This window comes from Dermacentor variabilis, chromosome 10 (genome assembly GCF_050947875.1).
Source record: "Dermacentor variabilis isolate Ectoservices chromosome 10, ASM5094787v1, whole genome shotgun sequence".
Lineage (NCBI taxonomy): Eukaryota > Metazoa > Arthropoda > Arachnida > Ixodida > Ixodidae > Dermacentor > Dermacentor variabilis.
In genome coordinates this window covers 52,710,926-52,738,542 of record NC_134577.1, presented here as the reverse complement: position 1 = coordinate 52,738,542, position 27,617 = coordinate 52,710,926, and the positions used below count along the sequence as shown (strand labels likewise).

Sequence of the window (27,617 nt, the reverse complement as noted above, 5' to 3'; positions counted from 1 at the left end):
AATAGACCACGTTTAGTTCATCCGCTTCACAACACTCGAACAAAATTAACGATTGATGATGCAAGGAAGTTATTTTCTTCCTAACTTGTGCTAAAGCACAAGTTAGGAATTTCAAAGTGACTACTTTCGCAAAATGACGAAATGTAATATGTTACCTGCGAATATCGGTAGTTAACGACGGTTTGCTGTGAAATATTTTTCATTCTAATTGCTTCGTACTGGTGTGTACGATCGCTGCCCCAGCGCTTTAAAAAATGAATAGAAGACTCCAAGTGGAACGCGGCAGAAAAAAAAAAGCGCTTCGTCAACACAGCACACCTCAGCGGGTTCTGCTCCGCGATCTGGCCAATGTCACCGCGCGGCCAGCGGACCGGCAAGAGAGCACGACGCAGCCCGCTTGTATGCGAAGTGGGAAGGTAGGGCTTCGCGGCAAGCATCCTCCTCCCGGCGTGGCGCCCTCCCCCGCTACCCTCTAACCTCATCAGTGACGTCATGGAGGCATTGTTTTGTTTATGAACTATTTCCAGTTGCATATCCGGCAACAGCCAGTAGTGGAAGTGGCGCTGCCGCCGCGTATCGGCATGGGACCAAGTGTCCCTAGGGAGGTATAGGGAGTTTCCGCCCCCTGGTTGTACGTCGAGCTTGAAAGTCATGTACAACATATCGTTATAACTTTAAAACTAAGGTTATCAGCCATGACACAAGCCAGCACCATTAATGGTGCAGACTATATTGAGAGCATATCATTGTATTGCACTTTTTTTTATTTTTGAACCTAGTAATTCGCGTATACAGTTGACTTCTTTATGCGTCGCCCTTGAGTAGTCTTGAAATGACGTGAAGTGCTTCCTCCGCCTTGGTTTGTGCAGCGAGGTGGCCGGCGCCCTGCAAAAAAATAATGCGAACACCTTAAGATGTTCCTCTTCGCGGCATGCTTATGTAACGTGCCCGCTTTCTCAGTACTGTGGGTCGATGACAATAACGCAGAAAGCCTTCCACTGACGCTCTTCGAACACCCTACAGTGATGATTAAGCGCTATAAATTTCTGTCTTACGTGTTCTACTCTGTTGTTCAGAGCAGATACTTACGTTTTGGTGGCGGCTCTGTCCATCAACTAGGGCTAAATCAGAGAGATTTCTCAATGCCGCCAATCTTGGAACTGGTCTGGCAGGCAGTAGTTATATGCGCTGGCCAATGCAGGTCAAGCTCTTTGAGCCACTACTCCAATTTTACCATAAGACCTGCTTACTATACGTTTTCATTTAAATTACCATATAGGTCGCAGTTCAAGCAGTTTGACATTTCTTACAAGTCATCAAAATATCGCCATGACGTGGCGAATGGATATGCCGGCGATATATGGCTATTTGCTCTGGATGACCTCCACACGTACGATTGCAGCGCAATATTGTCTCGAATTTCTAGAGTTATAAAGGGATATCAAATGCCTTGCCAAGGATTGAAATAGTACAGTAAATCGTCGTCGTAGTAAAGTCTTTTTATATGAAACGTCGCTTTGTTCGAAGATTATGGGAATCTGAATCACAGTGCATGCCTTTTTGAGCGAATTAAACGATGTTTAGTGACGCCCGACTCCGCTTACCCTAAAGTGCGAAGCGAAGCTCCGCGCAGGACCACAGAGTGCAGCATACGCCTTGACGCTTTGCGATTCTTCACATCAACCCGCCTTGGTTGCTTAGTGGCTATGATGTTAGGCTGCTAAGGACGAAGTCGTGGGATCAAATCCTGGCTACGGCGGCCGTATCTTAATGGGGGCGGAATGATAAAACACCCGTGTGCTTAGATTTAGGAACCCAAAGTGGTCGAAACTATTCCGGAGTCCCCCACTACGGCATGCCTCATAATCATATCATGGTTTCGGCACATAAAACCCTATAATTTAATGAAAACTTTAATTCAATATGATTCTGCACATCACCTGAGGAGGTAAAGAGCGCTGCGAAGGTTAATTCGCAATGTGGCAGCAACGTCTTATATCTGCGTGTATGACATCATGGGATTCAGCAGAATTTCTCCACTGCCCATGCCCCTACTATCGGGCGTGAATGTGTTTCGGTACACATTGTACGAGATCTCGAAATGTTGGAACGCAAGTCCCCACCCTTAGCATAGACTCTTTCTTTATATAGCACGTCGGCTTTAAACAACATACCGCATGTGACAAAGTAGATTTCATGTCCCGGCGACTTGGTTGTAACGAGCGTTAACTGTACATAGAAAAAGAAATGTGAGTGGCTGCAGGTCCCCACTATAGTTGTGGATAACGGTCATCGTTAAACTGCTGGTAGACGTCTGTTGTACTTGCAGTCGTGGCATCGGCCCCCGCCCGGGCTATGAGTAACGGGAATTTACCCTTGTCGCCAAGATCTGGATGCTGACATTTTTTTTGTAATATTTTAGTGGGGGCAGGATGATAGTTGGTGGTCGTAGTAGTGAAGCACTTCGATTAACTAGGTTATTTTAATGCAGTGATCCCTTATGAGCTAGTCTTGAACAGCATAGCTAATTAAGCGTGTGCGCGCCAGCTTACCTTGATCGTCACGAAGGTGACGTTTCTTTCGTAAGTCTGGTAATATCCTGCTACCTGGTCGCCAAGTTTCCAAGGCTTGTATTCGGAAAGAACCTGAAGATGAGGGTTCGAGAAGGTAGTGATTTAAAACAGGAAACTATTATGCATTGTTCAGCTGCAAGATGTTTCAACTGTAAGTCAAGAGAAGAGAGAGAGAGTAAACTTGAATGAGCACCAGCAGTTCAGTCGGCTGGGCCTAGGCCTCCCACGAGGGGACGTCGAGCCCATCTCGGCGGTTAACTCTTCTGGGGAAATATCTTTGCCACATACTTGGACTTCCATGCTTCGTCGATTTGGCCAGGGGCTTGTGCGTCGTAGCAGAGTTCGCACGGACACGCGCGGGAACGTGCCAGGTAGCCTGGTAGGCCGAGCACCTGGCGCACGCGCTTAGCCTTAGCGCGGCGACGGCTTGATCGTAACACAAAAGTGGTCGCAGTCCCAGAAAACTAAATGTCCCACCTGATAACTTGGTATCTACAGAGTCCTGGTGGCCTCACGGTTCGAATGCTACAAAATTAGGGCTGGTATGCACAGAAAATCGCGGCGAAAACATTTCGAGAAGATGGAGCAGATGCACACACAAGCTATGGACGCTGCACTTCTTCTTCCTCCCTCAAGAGAAGAAGGAAAAAACTTTTCGCAACAGTGCATACCTACGATCACCAGGAGATGCCGCGTTTTCGTTCAACAACGAACGCTGCAGCTTTATTTCCGGAAATCATGACTATTTAGGATGCGCTCGTGCCTTTAAATAGCACAGGTGAGGGCTTTTCAACTATATATACGTCTAATGAAGGCCATAAAGATGGAAAAGTCATGTAAAAGCCTGCTCCAATCAAGAGTACAATCATGTAAATATGTCACACGCACCTAACCCTTAGCTCGTGTCCCATAAACATGTGAAACACGCTCAGTCTTCACAGTAAATTCAGACAATTACATCAAGCACCATAAAAACAGTACGGACGCTTGTTAAAAAAACCGATGTCACATAACCGACACTGACACATACATTCGAGTCCCATAAATACACAAAATCCAGCGCACGAAAGAAAGCACAGAGTAATGCCAGCCTGTATACATTTGTTGCCGAGCGGATGTTCCGGCCTGATAGATGCGAGCTGTAGCTACAAATGAGAGAAACTCGTGCATTGCCGGCGCAAGCTCGCCCGTGTTTCTGCGAGAGTCATCTCAGAGTTCGCAGTGTTCGCTAAAGTAGACGAACAGGTGACCCTCCGTGGTAAGAAAGCATTGGAGGACATCCCTTAGTAATACCGCTGAAGCTGCGTTCGTAAATGAGCGTTACAGCATGATCATTAATTCATAAAGGAGCATATATAAGACAAGGCGTTTCAGTTTTATCCGGTTTCTCGCTCTAAAGCTCACCATGCCTCTTTAATCTGTCGAGCTAACATCGGAGAATGCCCTGGAGGCACTAAACACCTTGCACTTAAGGATCCCTAAGCAATACTACATTTTCTTTTTTGAATCTGCATATAAGTTAGGCAGTGAGGACTAACCGATTTACCATTCGCTGCAGGAAAGTTCTGTGAAATAATATATTCTCATTCCTCTCACGAGTACCACGAAGCGCATGCGTATTGCTCAAATATAAAACAGGACATGTGTAGAAAAATTTATTCTGGTTCAGAAGATCGATACCGGTATCATCACTTTTCCGACGCAGTCGCTCCGCAGTTCACCATAATTTAGTATTGTTGTCCTCTGCAATCTCAAAATTATGTCTAAAAATTTCATGCATAAAGGGAAATGAGTAAGCAGTTCTCACCTCGTAGCCAAGGCTATCGACGAAAATTTGGTTGCCAACATCATTGCAAGTCAAGTCCGTGTCTCCGTTGTAGAACAACGACTTCAATTGTCTCGAGTCTACCAGCTCTTTGATGACGTCTCGCAGTGTGATGTACTGTGTGGCGTAAAGCAGACGGTCGCTTCAGAGAAAAAAAAAAGGAACAACGTTCAGAAAAGCAAAACTTGCGTTCTCCAAGACAAACTTTTTGATATCGTATCGCAACGTAACACTAAGGCGAAGCAAGTTTCGTTAATATGCGAGGCATAGGATTGTAAAACAAAAAATTAGGCGGATGCAAAGCGCATGCTGAGCTCGATGTGATGCGAGGCTTTTGTGAAACGATGAAGTAAATACTTGTATTAAACTGTTCATTTACTGGTATACCTTTTACGGCATGTCACTTACGTGCCTGCCCGGCAAGACGCGGAGACCCCGCCCCGTGACCCACGCGACGGCGCATTGCATTGCCTCTGGAATTGGCTGATTTTACTAGGCGAGAAACCGACCAGGAGATACTCCAAGCACCATGAAAGAGATACAAAGCTTCGCTCACATAAAGGAATTAGACGTTTGAAATGTATACTGCTTCCATAGATGCCGGTACGCCTACGGAGGTAGTAAATATGGCTTTATATATATATGTATATATATATATATATATATATAGAGAGAGAGAGAGAGAGAGAGAAAGAAAGAGAGAGAGAGTCATCATAGCCAAGTGAACTTTTATTGGCGCTGTCCTGTGTATGAGACAATTGACGAGGCATTTGCGGCACCAAATGTAAAATATGTAACGCTCGGAAGCGTTTCACGCGGTCAAAATTTTAAACGGAAACCTACACAGGCGCAAGATTTAAAGTATGAAACCTAATTACCGCCTACTGATATTATTATTGCAATTGCTCGAAGAAAACCGTTTTGCTGGAAATTAGGTCCTGATTCTGCAAGGTCGCAGAAGTCTGCTGTATTTTTCTTAGCGAAGCCTCCATAACCTTGGTGACTGTGGCTGCTTCTGCTGTCTGGTCGAGTAGCTCAACACAGAACAGTACACATATAACGGGTTGGTTTATACATACGAGTACTAGTCCGACAGATGTGCTGGCGGCCGGCTCTAGCCTTCACGTAATTACACAGTGAAGCAACAAATGCTACCTTTATCTCCTCACAGCAGCTCAGATATGGCTTCTAGTGCGTCGCTGCTTCGTTGAAGTGAATAGCTTTCTTTGGCTGTTTCTCCCGTTTGTGTGATCTGAGAAGTATACGGCCTCAATTGCACGCATAATCATGTCCCACCAACTCCATCTAGATCTTTGAGGATTAACATCAGTGCCAACACCGAGAAGTCCCCATGTCAGATGCCGACTCGCAGGTCACTGTACGTGCCTGCCGCTTCCGCCACTACGCATATTCGACAATTAATCGCCTGAAGAATCCGTGCAAATTGGTCCTCAAGAGAGGCGTTGTCATTGCAGTCAGCTGGATTCCTAGTCACATAGGAGTTCGAGTCCATGAGGTTGCCGACAAAGTATGCGCTGGAACCAACATGACGCCGTGCCGCCGATGTTGCCGCCCAGCCTACGGCCTTTTAAACCCTCCGAGGTGCCATTCATTACTCTGAGCTCTGCCGTGACCCTGAGAATGAACGGAGGCTCGATGTTAGCAGCCATCGATGCGAGCTTGCCCGTCTTCAAGCTCCAAACTCGAACTCGCTGCACCAAGGATTGTCCCGCAAGGGCGATGAACTACTGCAGCAGGTGCAAGCCGGTTTTGTCCTTACTCTTGACGTGCTAGAGATATCGCGCAATTATGTCCATCGTCATCAAAGCTTAAGCGCAGATGTACCGCGCGAGAGCGGTCAGCCTTTCGCTACACACCGTCTCACCTGCATGACGTCATCGGACCGACAGGCGATGACGTAGTCTTCGACCATCATGCTCATTAACCAGCCAACCTAACCTATACACGCATTTGCAATGCGACTACTGCGTTCCCCGTCACTAGCGACGACGATTATAACCACCCTGCTGGCGTATCAACCCAACGCAAAGCAGTGCTGAAGTCGCTGGTGGTCTTTGTCACTGAAAACTGACTAGTCCAGCGCATTTACTTATCTTGTGACTCCTCCCCCCCCCCCCCATCACTTCTACTCAATCAGGCTGAAGTGGCATCCATAAAATAATGCTTTACTGGCTCCCGCTTCAAAGCGCACGTGCTGTGTTCGAGACCTCTCTGGTGGCCGAAGGTTCAGATGTTGTTGCTGGGGCTGAGGCTGTGTCGCGTTTCGCTGTATAGGGACCTCTTTCTCCATAGCCTTTGTCTATGTTCGCGGGGGCCGTTTGTCGCCGAAGTCCGCTTCGCATTTATTGTCGAAATTCGCCGTTTTGCCTTGCCGGCTGAACACAGCTTCGCTTAGACCGAGTCCTACAGTGTGCAAGACCTGCGTAGTTTTTAAATTATTATTTTTACTCCCTTTCCTTATTATAGCTTATTCCTGATAGCGCCTTCCTTCTGTGCATACCGGCCTCGCTTTGCACTATGTAGAAAGCTTTAACCCGCTATGACAATGGACGGGACATACATGGGTCCAACAGGAACCGCGAGGCACGAATGTTAGGCTCGACGTTGAAGTATAATTCGACGTAAAGTTTTAGAAGGCAACACGAATGGGAGAACTCACCTGCACGGTGTCCAGAGCATCGGTGAATCTGTGTTATGCAAAGCTTTGCGCACCTGAGGTTGATTCAGATAGGTGGCCACGTCGTCGAAAGTCACACATGGTGGGTTTGAGTTGAGGTTTGCCTGACGTGGAAAGACAATATAGAATACTTTATTTTGAGGTTTCTTTGCTGGCTTTATTTTAGCAAGAATGAACGGTCCCTACACAGGGAAGAAACCCAGCCCCGATTGGCAGAGAGTTACGCGAAGCAGTGGCATTCAAGATGACATAATGCTGCACATGATCCTCGGAACTTCTAGAAAATTGGAAATCTTCTAAAGATACCTTCGTCCTCGTGATGCCTGTCGATATGGCAATGATCACACTACCGTGCACTGTGAATAAAGTCTATTGGTCGTTGTCACGCTGTTATCAAGTTTGTACCAAACAGATTATATTCTGCGCACTGAAAGATGCTGTCACTCCATGATGAACGTCCGTCAAACATCCCATTTATCTGCACTAAACTAAACAGGTTATGCGCTCTTCTAAGTTTACATACATTTTGAAGGGATCCCGTGGCGTACAGTATGATACGGTGAGAAACAACTTGACCGAATTCTGTAGCTAGTCACGTTGCAGCATGTTGTACGAGTACCTACAGTATTTCGACGTCGTATGAGTCAAATTGAGCTGTGGCGCTGCTATATAGGCGCATTGCTTATGGCTAACGAACGGTCATGTCCTGACATATTTAGCTGCGGGGGAGTCAGGTAACCATAGTGGCTCGTATATGTCACGACCCTTGTTCCATATGCTTTATGTAACTGATTAATGAAAGCAGAGCATCCCTGACACCTTCTTTTACAATGCACTGCTCAAGGCAACGGACGTCACAGTTGACCTAGCAAAAACTACACAAATGCTAAAAAGTACGCACGCGCGAATATTCTGAATTTTGAGTAAGAATGGAATAGTATTACTATTAGACTCGTAAGAAATTCAGAAATTCACGGTTTGAAATTGTCAAATGTTTGTTTCTCATGAATTATAACCAATGCCTATGTCAATGAATTCCGCAAGGAGGAAGACTGATACAAGTGGCAACCTGTATGAAGGATTCTTCAGCTGCAAGAAAACCCCGATTGCAACGCAGATGCAGCAGCAACTCAGCGAACGCATGGATCAAGCAGAAGCCTTTCTCAGGCCACATGGCCTTGCTTTCTGTTGTAAACAGGAGAAATAAATCCAAATTTAAATGCAAAATAACTTCTGGCCAATAATTTCAGTTATTCGAGCATGACATTAGCTCACGTTTCAGCCGGTTACGAATTTATTGTCTGCAAACGAACAGCAGCGTACATTGGTCTGCTCCGATTCGCCGTGGACGAAGGCTCTCAGGTTTCGGCTATTGATTCAGACCAGCGTCACTCACCGGTTCTTTCACGTTGAGGCTTCGCAGCATGAGCTGCCGAGCTCTGTGATGCGGCGTAATCATCCTCAAGTCTGACTTTTCACGTTCGACGCTCAACACGCTCTCAAGGTTGGGATGAAACCCGACGCACGTGTCGTAAAGGTCGTAACTGTTCAGGCCCCTCTCTATGATCAAGTGCGCTGCGACCTCCACCTGAGCAACAGAGGAAGTTTAAATAGTGAGCGGGACCAGACTGACTTCAGTTAAGCGGCACAGTCATTTAATTCCCTGTGCTTGCTTCATTCATCCTGGCGTGCAATACTTCGAAATATGTACATACATCATGATAAATTATGTAAATGTGTTCAAGTGCCAGGTGACGCCCCTCGAAGAAGCAACAAGCAAGCAGAATTACTAAATGTACACAGCAGAACAATGCATTAGAAATTTTGTATGTTTGGTTGCTTTTGCTGAGCCTACAAGTGAGGGGACAATGCCTGAATACGTCAGGCATTATGTACAATTTTAGATGTCTACCGTTCATTATAATAAAAGTTCATAAATTTGCAGAAAGTTTTGCTTTACACAAAAAAATTCTGTGGGGTAGAACGAAGAATGTCAACCGAGCACTTGAACACATGCTGCCGAAGGCTGCAATCAAGACTTCTATGTTATAACTACTTCCTCAAAACTTTCTCAATCATTTTAGTAAATATCGCCGCACGGGTCCATTCAGAAGTGCTTCCGGATTATGCAACATTTCAAACATCGTCAGTTTGACGAACTGAAATTTGTAGGCACAGCGCCTGGATATAATAGTCTTGGTGCCTGGGCTTCACTTTCTCGATATACAAGGACTATAAGTGGCGCTATTGATGAAACATGCTTACAAGAAAGAAGCTTTCGACGGCGCCATCTCCACGCTCCGATGCGTGCGCCCAAAAGGGTCATGACGCCGGCACAACTGCATCCACGCATGCGCAAGTGTGGACTTTCGACGCCGAGCTCTACGGTGTAGAACACCACTACGCCTACTAAAAAATATTAAAAAGTCTATACACGTACTGCAGTGGCGCAATCCACGGATATGAAAGGCGGCTCGACGAAGCTGCACGTTTCTTCAGAGGCGCTGCCATTGCAGCACGAAGACATCAGCTGGCTCCACAACCTGTTACACAGCGAAACAGGTTGCAAAAAATATGCGTTATATGTTCGCACTTTCGTATATCATCTCAGGTAAAGTACAGGTGCATAAGTGAGGCACTAATTTGACATTTCCAATGCGCTACATGTGTACATTAGTGAGCATGGATTAGTGTCGCCTGTGGGTCGTGCGCTACACAGCTGCTTTTAACATTTCTGCGAGACACTGGCCTAAACGATATGCGTTAATTCTGTGCGTGTGTGTTACGTGCGTGCGTGTTACGTGCGTGTTAAGTGTCGCAGGCGTTGTGTGCATCCTGTTTTTGATGATTTTGTTCAGCTACGATAGCATGCTAGGCGTGCTCCAAGGCAACCCTCTTCAATTTACAATAAACGAACTCTGTCTCTCTATTTCGTAAGAACTATGGGGGGAAACGTGCAATTTCTTTCTATGCAAACCGTAGTGTGTGGTTTCGAGCCCCACATGTTCCTCTGTCAGGCCTAGCTTTCGCGTCGAACATGTAGCCGCCTTACCGAACACATTAGGCCTCTAAGGGCTTTTGAAAGCAACCTGCTGTCATATTTGTCGAGGGGGTTACAACCTGCTTAAGAGAACCATTAAGAGCGCTAATTGAATCTGACATTGCGTTACTGAAAACATATCCTTAGGCCGTACTATGTAAGCATGCTTCTAATTTTCCATTCATCGCCCCCCCCCCCCGTCATTGTCTGCCACGACGCCAAGTATTCGATAAAATCGGCATCAACCACTTACTGCGGTGGGTTGATAAGCGAATAGAACCTAGAGAAAAAATTCTGACTTAAGACGAGCCCTGTATTCTAGCTTCATTCCTGGAGCTCATTTAAGCAGGCTCTAGGAACGCGACGATCTCCATTCGTAGAAGCTCCCGTGTACGAAAACGCCTGGTTGGTTGAACTTAATCCTTACGACAACCAGTGGAATCCAGTGGAAACCAGCTTCTCCTGCGAGCAATCGGAGGAGCCACGTGATCGAGATGTTCTGTCGCGTGTCGGAGGTGCTCCCATTTCGAAGATGAGAGTGCCTCCTCGTGCTATTACGTGAAGCGCCGTGCTTTCGATGAAACAGCCGAATCATTTCCATGCACTCTATTTTTACTAGCCGAATGCTCACCGGAACCACGCGAGTGCACTAGAGTGCTCGAATGTACCCGTCCAATGTATCCCTGTAAGAAAGCTGAGAAAGTTGACAAGTATTTGGCATTTTGAAAAGAAGGTGCAAGAAAGACCACCGCAATCGAAAGCGGATAGACGCAGAAGAACTGACAGAGACCATTCATGTACGACACACACACGCACACAAAAGAAAGGAAACAGGCATATGAGGTTTCCCAATGTTTACGAAAATCACTACGGCGCGTGGGTATATTTGTCGCATTTACTATGCACTCCGAGAAAGTTGTCAGAGTGAGAAATGAGGGTTCCCAAACGTTGGGGGGACTACTCACTGTGTATCCAATATGCCGTGGTACTGCCCGAATAGGATGAGCGAGTTCCCATTATAGCGAAAGTCAAGCGCCCCGTTTCCGATAGCGTATCCCTGAAAAAAAAAAGATGCAAATGAGCATCTCGATCCTATATGGTACATGTGCAGTGTGCGGCTACTTCACAATAAATGAATGTGTCGAAATGAACGTTGGATGGAACGAACAGCGCAGAGGAACCTATATGAGGGAGCACCCATTGTTCATTTCTTCTTTTTAAATTGGCATACCAATTCCAACATTAAAAAATCACCTTCAAAGTACACATTCGGAGAACTCCATTTACTTGTCTTGCCGCTTTATTGTTTTTTTTGTTCACAACCGTTTAGCAGATTTTGCAAACTGATGACACCCTCAGTCGTACCGTCGATTTCTCTTTTATCACACCTTGTTTCAGCTTTGTGAATCAGAAATCACAAGGTGAAAAATACGGGAAGTAGAAAGGCTGAGGTAAGGCAACGTTGTCAAGCAATATGTTTGCCGGGAAGTGACGCACGCTCTACGTCGCGTGGGGTAGAAGCGCGTATCACTTCCGTCCAGAAATTGGATGGGAGATTGGAGCATTTTTCGGTCTGAGTGCGGTCGCACCGTCGCTTGGGCGTCGCGAACGCACTATGCAGACTATGCAGCAGGCAGGCTATGTGACCTTCTGGCACATATTTAAAACAAGCCCTTTCATATAAGCATAGTTTTGCCCGGGAAAGGATAACTTGACGCGCGCACGCTTTTCGGCGGCGTCCGCCATTGTGAAACGGACGCAAACGGGGAGAAAGGCTCTAAAGAGAGCAGTGCATGTAGCAGAAGAAATTTCACACGCGCACGCGGTACATGGTCAGTCGGTGGGGCCGATAGTGGATAACGGATTATGCGCTGACGCATGCCGCTTCGTTCTTAAATGTGACGTGTGTGTCATAAATATACTTCGCTGTTCTCCACTTTCTAGTAAAACCAATCAGATCAGTTTATGGCACTCGCATCTTAAGGATATCAGTAAATGTACGCTGTGCGCCGGTAATTACTAGGAATACCTCTGCAGCAATGTTACGATAGATAGCACCGACAACGACCACTCCCAAGATCGCAAAACGCATATCACCTATCCAGTAACAAGAACCGGTGCTTCCATGTCTGCGGAGTGTATCAGATAGAAATTTTGTGTAGAGGATTGCCAAAGTGGAAATAAATAAAGGGCCTTTTTTTCTTTCTGTCGAGAGTATGAAAGAGTGGAGGAGGAAATGCCTTCAGATTGAGTCCCTTGGGATCTTTGAGCAGGCGGGATGCCAACATGGCGACGTAGGTGGCAGCGCTTCCCTTGCCAGAGAGGTAGAAATCGTTCGCCTTCAAGCTGCCGAACTTATCGAAGAAATCTGCCAGGGCCCCTTGTATGTCGTCAACAGTGGAGTCATCGTTGCTTGTGTAATTGCCCGCGAGGTCGTAGGAGAAGCCGACAGATGCGGGCGCCTCCAAATACAGCACGTTTGCAAGCTGCGAAGAATGGAAGTTTTGGTTACACTCCAGGGAGCATGTGGCTTTCAACATGTACAAAGTTATCGTACTAAGCAGCAGGTACATATCTCTCCTTTCGCTGCTCGCCACCATTTCGTAAGTTCTACTGGGGCTCATACTGCATGACAAGTCAAGTGGAAAATTTTACGCTTCCCGCTAAATACATGACTAATATTAATGTGAATTTAGCTCACTGGTGACTTCTTGGGGGTGATTTTCTTGCAAATGCTGCACATTCCACCCAGACTGCTTCAGAGGTTACTTAATCAGACGATTCCTTATATTTCAAGACGGGAGATGAGTGATTGGAGCTTATTATTTCAAGTGGAGCCTGGGCGTACGCCAAAGCAGGGTCAACTGAAACTTGGGAACCATCTCTGGTTTCTTTTTTTAATTTTTCGCAGAGCAAGATCTGAATTTGCGGAGAGATGGAACTAACTGTGGTCTTTTCCTTTTGATTTTGAGTCCGAATTACGGTGTCGATAAAATCATTTTGTGAGGTGACATATTGCACATTAATTTTCTCATATACAGATATATCTCACTTTTTTTTACATTCAGAAAACCTGCAATTTCTTTTTCCGTTCATTCTTCGTTTATTCCTTTCGAAGTGTAATCATTAACAAAATGACGAGGAGCTTTCATAAGTTTCGAGTGACGTTGTGGGTGCGCCCCATACTTTCACCCCTTACTCAATGTGACATATTCTTTAATGAAAAAGGCTCATCGGCCCATTTAGCATAGCTTTATAACTAGTTTGAGTACTCTGTTTTAGTCGCACTGGTTGTAGCTGAAGTAAAACCTATGAGTATCTTTCACCTCTGCGCATCGTCTCTGCCTTCTCATCCCCTTTTAAAATAGCAACAGTGATTCTAAAGAAACGAACGCCTGCATGAACCATTATGAAACTAGGCGACGGGGTTCCGCGGCTGACGTGTCTCACCTTGTTCCAGCTGTACGCGTTCGCGACGAGACTTTTTCCTCCGTCGGCGACACGAAACGGGCCGTGTTCTTTGAACATGCTGACCATGGCGCTGCATCCCGGACCAGCGTCGAGCCACAGCAGAAGGGGATCCTTCTCGGGCGTCCCTTGGCTTGCCACGAACCTTGAGAATGTGAGTGAGGCTTTGTCGCCGGTCACCTACTCATTTCATCGCCTGAGCGCTGCACGACTTTTCGAAGGTGTACACATTGAAAAAAGCGCTCGCGAGTAACGGCGCCAGAGAGCGCGAGCATTCAAAAGCACGTACTTGCGCCAATTCTCGTATAAAATGCAGGTGCTCTCACACGAGAGCTTTGTGGAGTCGGGTGGTTTGGAAGCCGTCGTCGGTAGTAAAACTTTGTCGCTTTCATCGACGAAGACATCTTTGGGCACCTCTTCTCGAGCTGCATCGTTTCGCCTTGCCAAAAGCTTACTTTTGCTTATACAGATTCCCACGGTGCGTTGGAACTGCGTGATTTTCTTTAAGTGGGGTTGATCTTTTCGAAAGAATACGTGGTCTACGATAGACGTGGAAGTGGAGAGCACACGTTTAATTGTTGCCATCTGGAGTTTCTTTTTTTTTTTTTTACCTCAGCCAGCCTTTCTGTCGCAGTGCATGGCCGTCGAATTCTAGCACCAGAAAACAGCCTTGATTGGAGCTAGGTGCCTTGAGCTTAGAACAATGCCATTTTCAGGGGAATATCTTTAGGCCAAACAAAATTAGGGTTCTGTTATACTTTTTGTGACAAGTGTATCGAAAGGCTTGATTTAATTTGATGCTTTTGCTTATGTGCCAGTGGCTCGTGTAATATTTGTTGTTTGCGCAAGAAGTATTGTCTTTGTTGGAGAGAGCTAGTTCAGATAAATTGTGCAATAACGTATCCTTCTAGGCATTCTACTCAATTTCGCAGCGTTGTACGGAAACATTCGTTCTCAAACGGATTCCTTTTCACGCTGTTTCCACGTTTGAATGTTCCAAACAATTTGAAATGGTTAAACATACCCTTTCGTGCACTGCCTTTTCAAGCATCGATAAGAAAATGTGTTGCCTAAGGTTTTTTAAATTTTCGCGGTCACGCTTGTCAAATTTGCGCCACGCCCAGACACGCGCGTTCGTTTTGTTTTTATCAGCTCTTACCAGTAGAACATTTTTCTCGTTGCTCCCGCATTCAAAAATCCCGAGTAGTGCTTGAAGTTAGGTTGCTCAGCCAGACCCGGAAGGAAAATAATTTCGTCTTCAGGCGGTCCTTGCGAGTACACCACTAAGGCTGCTGCCAAGGCAGCGCAAGCCAGCGCCCAGAGTCCCATTGCTGCAGAAAAAAAAGGGGGTGGGGGGCATGGCAAAAAGAAAAACATAAAACCAATACGTTAATATAACTACCTTCCTATTCACGCTCAACCGCGACCATACACTATGGGTAAACTATGAACCCCAACCATAAATTATATATAATGCATGTTTAAGAAGTGATGCCGAATCTTACGATTCTGCGAAGCTGGATTCGCTGCGCTGTGCTTTTCCACGATTCATGTTATTGAAACAAAAAATAAAAACAAAAGTGGAGATTAAGACATTGCAAGCGCTTGCTAAACATTGTTTATTCGGGGCACTGAGTATACTTACAGACGAATGATGATATATACCACGCTTCGAAAAAGTAAGTTTTATTTATTGTTGGTCCTGTCTCGGCGTATCCAAGTTTCCCCTTCTGCGGTACTTAAACGCTTCTTATTCCAGGGCTTCATGTAACAGCCATTTGCATTACAAAGAATTCCCGAGACAGAAATGCTGTAGCGGAAAATAATTGACATTTTACAAAGCCATCAACGGTAATTAAGGAATTTATGTGGTTGTTGTGGCCCACATGGTGTTGCTTTTCGTGTAATTTCGCTAGCGTCCACACGTGTTACAGCAGCACGCTGTGATTCAGTAAGTCTCCCAGTACCGGATCCGCCTGAAGCCAACGATGTTTTCCTCCTTGAGGTTACGTTTGTTTATCGCATATTTCAGGCGTTGATTTAGGCTCCACGTAAAGTGTTTTGTAAGGGACAGTGCGATTATTTCACCTTTGCCGTTATTAGTTAAAAAAGTCTTAAACATCATAACTTTCCCATATTCCATGGACTTTGAGATTTGCAGGTAGGACTGATATTTCGGCAAAAAGAAAGAATCACTAAAATTGTTTACCTTTTTTTTTTACCTCTGAGATGCACAACGATGCTCTGTGCAACCGGCGTCAAGAACTCAGAGACCGTAGGACCTCAGAAAAAAGCCAAATATTTCCGCAGCCTTCGTAGCTAGGAATTTTAGACATTGCCACCGCAGCCATCTGTCGAACTTCACCGTAATGTACCAGCATACCTCAATGGGCATCATTTCTAAAAATTGATATTTCAGAAGACCTCCTAGATTACAGCCCTCAGTTAGCAACGTCGAGAGGGTACGGCCTTCTAGTGCCATGCGTATTTACGGCGCTTATTCCTAACTTCCCTGCTGCGTTGCAGCCGTGTGTCAATCGTCGCGAAAACTGTTATATTGGAGCAACGTCGCTACGACAAATTGCCGTAAATAGTCGAATGGGCAATGTCCAAAATTGCTGGACGCGAGCACGCTGGTATTCGTAATTGCAGCATCCGTCATTTGTATCACTGTTTACATTCATTTTTTAGATGGCATTGTTCCGCCTGTCTGAGTGTATTTAAGAAAGAGATGGACGTGCGCGTCAAAGCGCAGTGTCTAAGTAGCTAATTATAAAAACAGTCATTTACCATTTATATTATTTACTCTGTGGCGCATATTGCAGTTGCAAAATTTAAGCAGCACAGCAGTGAAGGCATATGGTTTGTTTAGCACAAATAGTAAGTCTAGCACTACTTTTGAGATACCCGGCCTTAAGTTCTGCCATGAAGTTTGTAAAACATACTATACGTGCAATCTCTGTCCTTTGTTATATTACAGTACACTCTATAGTTGCAGATAGACAGTTAACTACGCCAGAGCAGGTGTGCGTCCAAATCTGTGACGTCACAGAGAGCTGGTGCGGGAACTTAAACACAGCGTCGCCACTTGTCTTTGCTTTTTGCCTCTTCCGTACCTTGTCGAGCTTCTACTCAATGTTTTGAGTGTTTTTTTTTTTGCATTGTAGAATTGTAATTTACAGCGTAAACTCCAGCCTAACTTTCTCTTCAGTGTCCTTTTAAATATTTATACGACAGGCACTACTTGTAGTGCAAAATTTTCACCATGTTTCCAGAAAAAATACACAAATTCAGAGTGACTCCGAAAGAACGTTCAGACTAAGAAAACAGGCACTTACTCAACTCCTGGTTTCCTGCGATGCGCTGGAACTGTGCCGAGGCCGGCGCTCCTCCACCGATGTTTCGATCGCAAAATACGTGCGCCTTATCGGCAATGACAGACACACTCGCGAGTTTCTTTTGTTCCGCCGCTGTAATCTCGATCGCATTACTCATAATCTTCTACCACAGGATACGGTCTGTGGGCGAAGAAGATAATGTGCGTTCACCGTATCAGCAGCATTCAGAAGGGAGCCTGAATACAAAGTGTATTCGTTTACGGATTAAAACTACCGGATATGCAGTATATATATATATATATATATATATATATATATATATATATATATATATATATATATATATACACTTGCGTGCGGGTTTCTGTCCTGCCGAAAATAATTGGAAATTGCCTGAGGCAGAGGGCACAAATCTAATACTTAAACTGGATTTCTCGAAGAGGCGTACATATTTGCACAATTGATTTACGTAATTGAATAACACATATTATTTTTGTAGGTATTTTCTGAACTAGTTGCATTGAGGCGGATGGCATTTCACGAATTGTAACTGGGGTGTATGCGAGGCATATTCACTTGGAAAAAAATCCTGTATATGGCATCGATTCCAAGCTTTGCGAACTTCAAACGTGTAGTAAAAATGCACTATTGTTCATACAGCTGTTATCAAAATGCGCTTCTATGATAACCATAACGGGGAAAGTTGGGAAAGGAGGACACATGAATATAGCAAAAAAGTAACTGGAACGCCGATCTATTTCATCGCACACTTTCGAAATTAATATCTAAAACTGCAACGTGCCATACTGTGAATTCATTCCAAGGGAATACGCCTTGCCAAATCATTGAATACAATTCACAATTTGCAATATGTTGGGCATATTATTTTGTTAAAACTGAATTATTAAAATTGTGGTGTTTGATTATTCATTTAGTTTTCTTGGTGAAGTAATGTCCGCCTCTTCGAGTAATCCAGCTAAAGGGCTATAACCTTACTATCTGCCACAGGCAATTTTTTTTTCATTCTACATATTTTAAAACAAGTACACCTGGCTATTTCACAACGTTACGTGGCGATGAAGGGGAAGCTACAGGGCTTCAACTGCTGCACATACTTTACAGCGGAACGCAACCCGGCGGAATTTGACAACGCTCTCCGTTTTGATACCTTAGAGCAGGTGATGAATCAGCATAGCTTGCTACTTGCATCGGTTTGCCGAAACGGGGGTAGGGTGAAGCGAAAAAAAAATTACACTCGAATGTACCACTGTGTGCTGTAATTTATGTAATAATTTATTACTCTGATAAGTGCCGTATTAAGCAAAATTTTTGTTTTCTGCACTCAGCCGTAACAAACGCGAGTGAAATAGTGGGAGAATAATCAGGAGTGCTGTCACGCGAACGCGTTCCTCCGTAGCTTTCGTTTTCTTGCCACAGAACGTTGGTGGTGACACGAGTATAACCACGCCAGACGATACTTATTCATTCATCATGCCTTGCATCTGTTTCAACGATCGTCGCTCCCAACGTCGCAACATGAATGCCACTGAGAGTACGTGTGGTCCTCAGTGCTGTCTTTATGGATGATTTCACAGTGAATGATGCCACAGAAAGACAAAGACGGCGCAAGCGCTGTCTGATGGCGGAAACTTTATTGCAAACGAGAAATTTGGCAGTCTCACACGAAAGGGAGGGAGGGGGCGAATCATTGAAAGCGATAGCAAGGTTCAGCATTGCATTGAAGCTTCACAGACAGTCTTCAGAGTGTACGATGGGGGGACATCTTGCCGCCACACAACACGAGAGGCAACTGCTAGTGCGCGGTGGAAACAGCGCCCTGGCAGCTACCAGGCGTCTTAAAACGCTAGCGCGGTGAGAAGTGCCGTCACTGGTGCTGCAGACGTCGCGCCTCAATGGTGCCTGAGCTGACACCGACGTTTGCAGATTGAAGCGTACGGACCGTTCTGTTCAGACCACTGTATGCACTGTGGCGTGATCTGCACACATCTGTTTTTTCCACAGGAGCGTTAGCACTTGTGAGCGCAACGCTCACGTCAACAGCGGAATGCAGAAGGTTGCTCTAGCTCCGCGGCAGGGTCGGTTTATCCGAGCGTGAGTGTGTGTTCACTTGGCCTTCCTAGTAGTTTCAGCCAAGCACACTGCCTATTACTTTCCGCACGCGCGTATCGCGCATGCGCGTCTAATTGTAACTCCAAAATCAATTACTAGTGCTGTCAACACTGTCCAGATAAACTTATATGGCTACGACACCCAGGTTCGCCGCGGCTCTTTCTCTTTGTGGTGCGCTGACGTTTCTAGTTTGTGGCGTTGAATCGAGGTGTTTCGTCTAAGCCCAAAGAGTCCTTGCTGCCGACTACGTTATTTAAGTCGGTTTCAAGAATATCAGTCACAAAGCCGCAAAAATAGTTGCGCTGTGCGTGCAAACGTCCGGCCGGCCTAGTGAGCGGCATCAGATTTTTAAGAGACGAATAGCCTTTCAAGCAAACCCGTGATCCGCGAAAGGGAGGTGTTTGTGTCTATCGGCCCCCCGATAGGTGCAAGCACCTGTTCGCCACGTTGCTGCACTGGTGCAGGTGCGATACTTGATTGTTTTCCACCTTCATAGGCACCTCCGCACTGTGACTCGTGTTGTAGTACATCACGTATAGCATCTGACAATATATGGGCAGTGACGTCTGTTGTGCTTTCAGAACCTAAACAAGGATGTGCTACACTTATAGAACGAGACTAAAACTGTACATTTAGCTGGTCTATGTGTCTTGGGATAAAAACACATGGGAGTTCCCTTTGTGGGTCGGTATTCACCTTTCTTTATATAGTTAGCTCATACGTTTGATGAGATCGTGTGCGTCTGATGACTAGTGATTGTTCGTCGTCGCAGTACGCAGTGTTCGAGGTAAGGCCCAGGCTTGGGAACACAGCAGACACCTGCCGCTTGTAGAAATTGTTAGACGCCGGTGAAACGTGACAAGGGAATAGCAACCATTCGGACCAAGTTGAGTTTCTTCCGACCGGTTTCCAAAATTTAGCGAGGATTTTTTCAGGGGGGCAAAAATTTGTAATAGTGTAAATGCGCGAGTTGAAAACCAAATGAACCAGTTGTAACCGAATTTAGCTGCGTGCACAATGTCGGAATAGCGGCGCCGTACGCAGGTCGAAAGCTCCAAAGCTGGAACGTGTGCTGTTTACCGTTGTTTGTAAATTTCTTGGAAGGAAATAAACTGACAACTCAACGCATTGAAAGAGGCGACAGCCTCTCCTGCTCGTGCCCTTAAACTAAAGCATGACATGAAAACGATATGTCGCTTCGCGGCATAACATGCGTCATGATCGATTTCAGACCTTCCGAGGTAGTTATCATTCCTTCTACTGTGCCTGCAGACAAAGGTACATAAGCGAGAGTACTCCTGCTGCATAAGATTACTAACAGCAAGGCTAGGCAGGAAACTATAATCGAACAAAATCAAATGATGCTTAAGCATACGTCACTATTATTTATTAAAGCGCCTGCCTAAACAAACAACACTTCGCGATTTGAAACGCCAGCAAGTTCTTTAAAGTCAATAAAACGAAAGCAATGCTCTACTCGTCGGGAAGAAAAAAAGTCACTCCGAGTGAACTGTTTCGAACAAACCGGTACAGTATCAGTCAGCTTTTGCCAATGCGGAAGTTTTATCCAAGTTTCCGACGCGTGTATGCTTCTTTCGGGAAAAGATGAAACTATACATTGCTGCCTTTCCACAGCAATGACACCCATTTTTGTAGGCAAGAAAAGTCCTCTGACATCGGTCTATTTTTCATTTTCGGGTTTATGCGCCCTGAAATTCGGTCCTGAAATGTGTTTGTGCTCTCGTCCATTATTCTTTCTGCTGCACAGAGCCGTTGAGTGTTACCTGGGACATCAGAGCACTTTGCCTCAGATATTGAGGACGTATCTCTTGCAGGTAGTACAAGTACGTGATTTCTGCTAAGTCGATATTCAATAGTACTCAGCTTCAATTACGCATATGGCGCACTTGCCCTAACATGAATTACAATCTTAATTAGTAAGGTTTCTTTCATTTGCTGTCTTCATATTTCGATTTTACCTTGCAGTAACGTTCGCCTTTTCAAATAATCCAGCTTATATGATAAAATCGCACAATATGTACCACAGGATATTTTGAATAACTGTTTGCAGCAAAAAACACGATTTTGCATAATAAAAAGTAAATATCAAAATGCTGACTCCAGAGCATTCAACAAACTTAAGCACCTAAGTAAGGCCGAATTGCAGTTGGAGGTGAAAATAGACCAGCTAGACAGCAATCTCGCGAACATTCACGGCCGCTGTCATTTTTCTTTCTTTCTTCATGGAGCACCCTCGAGCAGTACGGATGCTTTGCTTTGTTCCATAAAAACAAGAATTTGACGATATCGCCCGTCAGATTATCGTTCCTAAGGACTCTCCAACACGCCAAAATGTTTACGCTCATAAACGCTAAAAATGCAGTGATCAAGTTACACGCTGGTTAGCGTTCGTCGTAGAATATTGCCAAAGTGAATAACGGCCGGTAGTGTTTTGCAAAACCGGTATTCAAATTTAACGACTTCTTAGACTATAAATGTATTGCAGTTAGAGAGCAAGGAAATAGTTCAGAAAGTGAGGCACTGGAAGTCACGTGGTTCGTAGAACAGATAACTGGTGCTGTAATAATGAAATGGGGTTATACAATTCCCAAAGAAAGGGGGTGATAGAACAAGACTAGAATACTGACAGAGGGGCATAGGTTGGGTTACGTTGGCGTAGGGCGTGGCCAAATGAAAATTTCTGGGGTCGCGCCTTTGTCACGCACTGCACTTATGAGAGGCGGATGGCGATTCTGGCCATGATTGTATAGGCCAACGCTTTCAAAGTGACGCATGACACGTTTTGTAAACACAACCTTTACTTAGTGGCACGTCTATACAGACTTTATCACTGGCGGAAGTTCGCGTACATCTCGAAGGACTCGAGGTAGGCCATAGCAACGTCGTAGCAGAACTTGTACTGGTCCTGAAAAAGAAAGAAAAAGAAGACATGCCAGTGACGTTTTTGGCTCGCTTTTGCAAGGACAGGGTCTGATTACTTTATCTGTGCTCGCTACTTGTAACCGATAGTGACTATACGGCCTGCAAGGAGCCTGAAAATGATAGAGAGTAGCCGTAATCGTCAAGTTGTTTATAAGCAACATTTGCCCGACACAAAGGGCGCTGACCATTTTACATTTATCGATACCTAAAATTTCCCTAGTGTGGGGTTTTACATGAGCAGTGGATTGTTACATTTGTGCACGGTGATCATAACAACAGTGCTAAACTAGCGGAATCTTTTAGGAAGGAGATTGTACGAACAAGCGTTTTCATCTCTTGTGTTGATCAGGTGTTTTATGCCTATCCTCCTATTTAGTTTCTTGTTTCCATGCCACTATCTCTTCCGCTGAGGAAGTGTTTGCAATAATAATTGTCCTCAGGGACGTTTGTTTTGTGCTTGTAGATGCGTGTGTGGCTGTTTTCGCTGTTATGGTTATATTTCAAACACACGGTATGTGCGTAGGGAATACCATGAACAAAAATAGAACATATAATTTAACGAGAAAAAGTGGGAGCTAGCCGCACACTCTTGTATCGCTAATCATCTTCGTCTTGCGTACTTTGCGCATTTCCTATTTCATCGCTGGTCACAAATGGCCTTTAGTCTAACTGCTATCTTTAATCATCCTTAAGGATTATAACTTCTTAAGGCTATCCTTATGCATTGTTAAACGTATTAGGCTTATTGTTAAGGGTTATAAATCAAAACTGAAGTCGCAACTTCAAGGAAGTCAGTACTGTGAATGGACGAGCCGCTGAGTTCCAGTGTTAATGTTCCTCAATGGGCGCTTACGCAGTTTCTGCACACTTCGCAGCAAAATGTGCCTGCCCGCGCTTTCGCATTAGCTTTAAAATAGTCGTCAGCAGGTTTTACTGCTACAGTAGCATGCATGTGTAGATAATGTCTACATAGTGAGGTCGCAACGTAGCGCTCCAAATGGTTCCATGGCAGATACTAAAAAAAAAACGCGTATCGCGAATTCTGAGTGAGCTACAACGTTCCACCTTTCGGTAGAAGTAGCGGCGAAAGCTGCGCTGAAAATGAAACAACACGACTACTTGTTTGGACAGCAGCGCCTCTCCTTGTTGCTGCTGCTTCTGCTGTAAGATTGGGTCCCACGCTCACGCAATGCTACGAATGCCGCCTACGAGTCCCTTCACCAATGTCGGCTTTCTTCGCTCGCAACATCGCGCGTCCCGAAGCTTGTGCACACATACATACGCCGGGTCCTCTAGTACCATACACATATGCTGCTCACGGCTGCGGGCATGAGTTCCAACATGGCTATCTTGAATAATCTACTGCCTATTTTAAAAGCATCGTGACTGTAACTCGAACAGTTGGCATGTGCCTTTTTGAGTGTGAGAATGTGAGAGTGTGTGAGAGTGCGTGAAAGTGTGAGAGAGTGTGAGAGAGTGTGTGAAAGTGTGAGAGAGTGTGAGAGAGTGTGAGAGAGTGTGTGAAAGTGAGAGAGAGTGTGAGAGTGAGAGAGAGTGTGAGAGTGTGGACAGACTGTTTTCATGACTACATTTCGTTTCCCCCCAACTTTTCAAACCTTCCATTTCCTTTCTCTCTGTACTGCCTGCCCGGCAAATACGTAGGCCGGAAAAATTGATTGATTGATTGATTGATTGATTGATTGATTGATTGATTGATTGATTGATTGATTGATTGATTGATTGATTGATTGATTGATTGATTGATTGATTGATTGATTGAACGACATCGCGAACATTTCCCGCAAATTTATAGTCCTGACAATATGTGACAGCGACGAGGCCGGTTTCGGAACTTTCGACCTCGTGCTAGGCAGCGGAATGTCATAGCCACCAAGGCCCGGGGTTCGGTGCATGTGACATATTTCACAGACAGTGCCGCAATGGACGCGACGAACGTCTTACGCTGTCCAGGATGAATTGCGGCCGGTTTTCTCGAACAATCCTCGTCGCGTAGAACACGTCCACTTCCTGCTCGTCCTTCAGCTTCTCCAAAACGAGCAAGCTGCAGCAGAACAGTCCGCTGGCGAAGCAGCCGTTCCTGTGGAACGAGAGCATGGCGCTAGTTTCACGATGCGTGCGAGCTTAGCGCGCTTCAAAGATTAACGTTAAGTTGACCTAGCAAAGGTACTTGTAAAATTACGCGAGCTGAATCGGAAGAGCTGGGTGTGAAACGGAACAGCTGCGCTGTTTGGCTGGCGATCTTAGTATAAGCAGCCGTACAGATGCTATGTAAGCGGAGTAAATTGACGGCATTTCATCGATAGCTGATTCAGAATATTAGATACACGTTATTTGATACAAATCAGCATTCTTTGCTAACCGAACTGTTCGCGACATCAAACTGTGTGAGATGATATTCAATAAGATTATTACCGACACTTCACTGATAAAACTGTAGTTAACTACTTCAGTCGACATGTTATTGCAGAAATGAAGACAGCGTGTACTCTATGCTTAACATTTTGCTATAGTAACTGCACGATGTAGCACTTCTTTTGCAAAATAAGTGCTCGAGATCTTTAGGGAAATGCACTTTTGTTCCACCTAAAGTTACTTCATCGTAAAATAAGAACAAAGTAAGCAGCGATATTTTTTTAACAGCAGTGCCTTTCATCTCAGTTCTTCCACGTGTTCATTGCTAGGCACAAAGGTTTTAGCGAAATGTTCTTTCCTGCAGTGTGTATACCTTCACTTCGGTATAACCGATTACCCTGGCCGTCACTATTTAAAAAGATTTAGCCAGGGAAAAATATGTAATGAGCGTATTGGCAATTATCTCGCAAGTTCTGACACCCGCTCATGCTGTGACGCTTGTTCAGAAAATTTTCGTCTTAGGTTCCCCATTATAGTCCTGTAGAGCCGTGAAAAAAAAAACGCGTAGTCTTATGGCACGTATTGTAAAGCCTGTTTCAAAAAATGCAATAATGTCAACGACCGTTCCCCATAACAGCCGACATTACTTAATTTTCTTGCGGTGAGCTGTATGCGTGGTATTCTTTTTTTGGAATTACGCTTGTTCGTCATAATTGATAATCGGAAATTGGGAACTCGTGGTGTTTTGTCTGGTCAGCGGTACTCTTTTCTTCTATTTAAGGCCCACGTTCTTTGTCATCCGCCCATATTTTTTTTGTTTCCCCAAATAAACTCATTTGTTTTATCACATGATTACGTTCACTTAAAATTTCGTTCGTTGTATGCGTGAAGTGCTCACTCGGAGTGCATGCATTCTTCTATCACATAAAAACGACAGCCTTTGCAATGCGTTTTGACTGCGCTTTACCCCCTTTCCACTGATTACCCAGCACGTACCCAGCGCTCACCGGGGGCGCTACAAAAGCACCGGCCGCCATGTTGTCCGAGTATCGTATTTCAATCGCTGAGAACTGTACAAGCCTAAAGTTGATTTGACAACAGTCATATCCTTCTCCTTGAGTCCTGTTTCACGTAATATGCTTACACTCGTAATGGTTGCAGTTTGCTCCTGGAGGCTGCAGTAGTAGTCATGAGAAGGGCCCTTGAAGTCTTTTATATCAGGCAACCCTTTATTTAAACCCAGCTTAGCACGTAGTTGCGTTGTTAGGCATGCTCGGCTTCCTCTATTGCCCGTTCTTGTACACCTACAATGTTCATCTGCTTAGACTCCCGCCTCTTTTCGGAAGAAAGGATTTTAGGCGCGTGGAAAAGTGTTGACCATGCCCAACGCACCATAAAAACACTCTTGAACTGTCTGTGCGAGATCGACTCAGATGATCGTCTCTAGGACCTGTGAGACGACCTAGGACAGTGCGGAATGTGTTGACGCGATAACGTTCTTTTGTGGGCAAGATTACTCATGCGTGTAGTGTGTCTAACGAGCGCATCCGCGCAGTGGACAACATGCACATAGTAGCTCAATGTAGCATATCATAATTACCTTCCCTCTATCTCCCACTTCCCCTCACTCAAGTGAGGAGTAGCAGGCGAGACACGCGCTCGCCAGGCCGACCTCTCCTCCTTTCTCTTCATTAAACACTACTCCTCCTACTCATGTAAACTTCATCTATCATCAGTACAAAGTCGGATTTGAACCATGCAAAATCATTATTTTGTGTGTGCGTGTTTTATTCCGTGCACATCTCTACATTGGAACCACCTTCCTTGCAGAAATTGTTCCAATCTCCGACAATAGATCTTTTCCAGAACGGTTAGCTAAGATTGCATATCTAGAAGCTCTTTTATTGCGCAATACTGAGACTCACGAAAGCCTGTCTAGAAGTATTATGTTCGGTTCTACCACCTTCTGTAATGCCATGTACCAATAAATAAATAAAAATAAATAAATACTACGTCAGGGTTGTGCCCTAGAAGAGAAGATATCACAAGCTCCCTTACCTGCACTGTACAAGGATAAGCTTGTCGTCTGACTGCTGCTGCCATCGTTCCACGTGGTCCACCAAGTCGACCATCTGTTCCGCGCTATTCCACGTGTTGCGGTGAAAGTGCCTCACGGTTACCGCTCCAGACGACCCTGGACCCTGATGAGTAATAAATGGCGCAAACAATAATGCGGCTGTGCAAAATCATTGCGCAAGTACACCAAGCGCCAGTGCGTTCTCCCTAATGAGTTAAGCGTCCTCGAGGCGATGAATTCCGAACTGGCGCACAGATAAGTGAGGAGCGACAGCTAATCTGCGATAGATTTCTCCCCTGCTCCCTAGCCCAGTTCAATTTCGCATACAGCGAGTCTCGGACTTGCATGGCATCAGCTGCGGTAGCATGGTGCCGCGTGATCCTGTGCTACGTGTCCAGTTCTCGCGAAATCTGTAGGCTGCACTTCACGCAGCTCTCACGTAACGTGTGGCCTTGGCAGGTGTGATCGGGCACATGTACATCATATATGGCTAAATGAAGCCATTATAGTATGATTCTCGTTTCAAAGTAAATGGGTGCGATCTCCACTGTACCTTGCCTGCAACGTACGGGTCGACATAGTTCACTAAATCTGCTCTTGCAGCCAATTCATATTAGAAAGGAGCGGGGTCATGTAACGTAAGACAATCCCATTCAGATTCCAATCGCTTGAAGTCAAATTTAAGTAAGCGCCCGCACAAGCATTGGGCGAAGGCTCGCCGGGCTGTTTTAACAGTCGAATAAAATGTTCTACTCGTTTATAGGGTCACCTTTGCTTCCTGTCAAAGCAAATAACATTGCTTGCTTTCTTTCTTATCTGATTGGGTGACAGGATTTGAGGAGCCTTCAGAAGTTCCGTAGAGTAAATGTAGAGAACCGGGTAAAGTCAGTGGCTCCGGGGTCTTTGATTGGCTCACTTCTCCTTGCTTAGCATGCGATTGCTGATCGAAAACTACTGCGGAATGCAATTGGGAGCTAAAAATGCCGCTATAATAGGTTTTCAGAAAAGAATACTTGGCACAGCAACGTCGTATACGTGCCGAAAAAAAAAAACATCCTTATCGCTGGTAGCTCTCACGGGCTAATGCCAGAGCGATCGGCGGGCAGACATCTTGTATTCATTTCGGTGTGGGCAGTGTCCGGCTATTCCTAA

The 27,617-nt window shown here is 45.2% G+C and overlaps 3 protein-coding genes across 4 annotated transcripts in view; all 3 read right to left on the bottom strand.

Moving 5' to 3' along the window:
* Positions 1 to 758: 758 nt before the first annotated feature.
* LOC142560550 (lysosomal protective protein-like) lies at positions 759 to 11,212 on the bottom strand. Its single transcript, XM_075672737.1, has 7 exons — positions 11,102 to 11,212; positions 9,537 to 9,639; positions 8,493 to 8,684; positions 7,079 to 7,200; positions 4,381 to 4,540; positions 2,553 to 2,645; positions 759 to 885 (listed from the first exon to the last, which is right to left on the bottom strand). The coding sequence occupies exons 2-7, from the start codon at positions 9,621 to 9,623 to the stop codon at positions 805 to 807; spliced, it is 735 nt and encodes a 244-aa protein (XP_075528852.1). The 5' UTR covers positions 9,624 to 9,639; positions 11,102 to 11,212; the 3' UTR covers positions 759 to 804.
* Positions 11,213 to 12,277: 1,065 nt separating this feature from the next.
* On the bottom strand, positions 12,278 to 17,107 carry LOC142559239 (lysosomal protective protein-like). The gene is made up of 4 exons (XM_075670866.1): positions 16,943 to 17,107; positions 14,764 to 14,935; positions 13,587 to 13,749; positions 12,278 to 12,622 (listed from the first exon to the last, which is right to left on the bottom strand). The coding sequence occupies exons 1-4, from the start codon at positions 17,097 to 17,099 to the stop codon at positions 12,278 to 12,280; spliced, it is 837 nt and encodes a 278-aa protein (XP_075526981.1). The 5' UTR covers positions 17,100 to 17,107.
* Positions 17,108 to 21,873: 4,766 nt separating this feature from the next.
* The window catches only part of LOC142560547 (receptor-type tyrosine-protein phosphatase kappa-like), an 82,892-nt gene continuing 77,148 nt past the window's right edge, over positions 21,874 to 27,617 (bottom strand). For both annotated transcript variants that reach the window (XM_075672733.1, XM_075672734.1), the window contains 3 exons: positions 26,447 to 26,589; positions 23,978 to 24,113; positions 21,874 to 21,998 (listed from right to left, as the gene is read on the bottom strand). In XM_075672733.1, coding sequence (XP_075528848.1) covers positions 21,921 to 21,998; positions 23,978 to 24,113; positions 26,447 to 26,589 — 357 coding nt within the window. In that variant the 3' untranslated portion in view covers positions 21,874 to 21,920. The remainder of the gene's footprint in view (positions 21,999 to 23,977; positions 24,114 to 26,446; positions 26,590 to 27,617) is intronic.

Excerpts from the sequence above, each read along its gene's own strand:
- LOC142560550 (XM_075672737.1), bottom strand. The coding sequence starts at position 9,623 with ATGTCTTCGTGCTGCAATGGCAGCGCCTCTGAAGAAACGTGCAGCTTC. Across the intron at positions 4,541-7,078 it reads ATGCTCTGGACACCGTGCAG|CGACCGTCTGCTTTACGCCA; the intron begins GTGAGTTCTCCC and ends TTTTCTCTGAAG. Across the intron at positions 886-2,552 it reads TCACCTTCGTGACGATCAAG|GGCGCCGGCCACCTCGCTGC; the intron begins GTAAGCTGGCGC and ends ATTTTTTTGCAG.
- LOC142559239 (XM_075670866.1), bottom strand. The coding sequence starts at position 17,099 with ATGAGTAATGCGATCGAGATTACAGCGGCGGAACAAAAGAAACTCGCG. Across the intron at positions 13,750-14,763 it reads ACGAGAAAAATGTTCTACTG|GTTCGTGGCAAGCCAAGGGA; the intron begins GTAAGAGCTGAT and ends CACATTCTCAAG. Across the intron at positions 12,623-13,586 it reads ACGCGTACAGCTGGAACAAG|CTTGCAAACGTGCTGTATTT; the intron begins GTGAGACACGTC and ends CATTCTTCGCAG.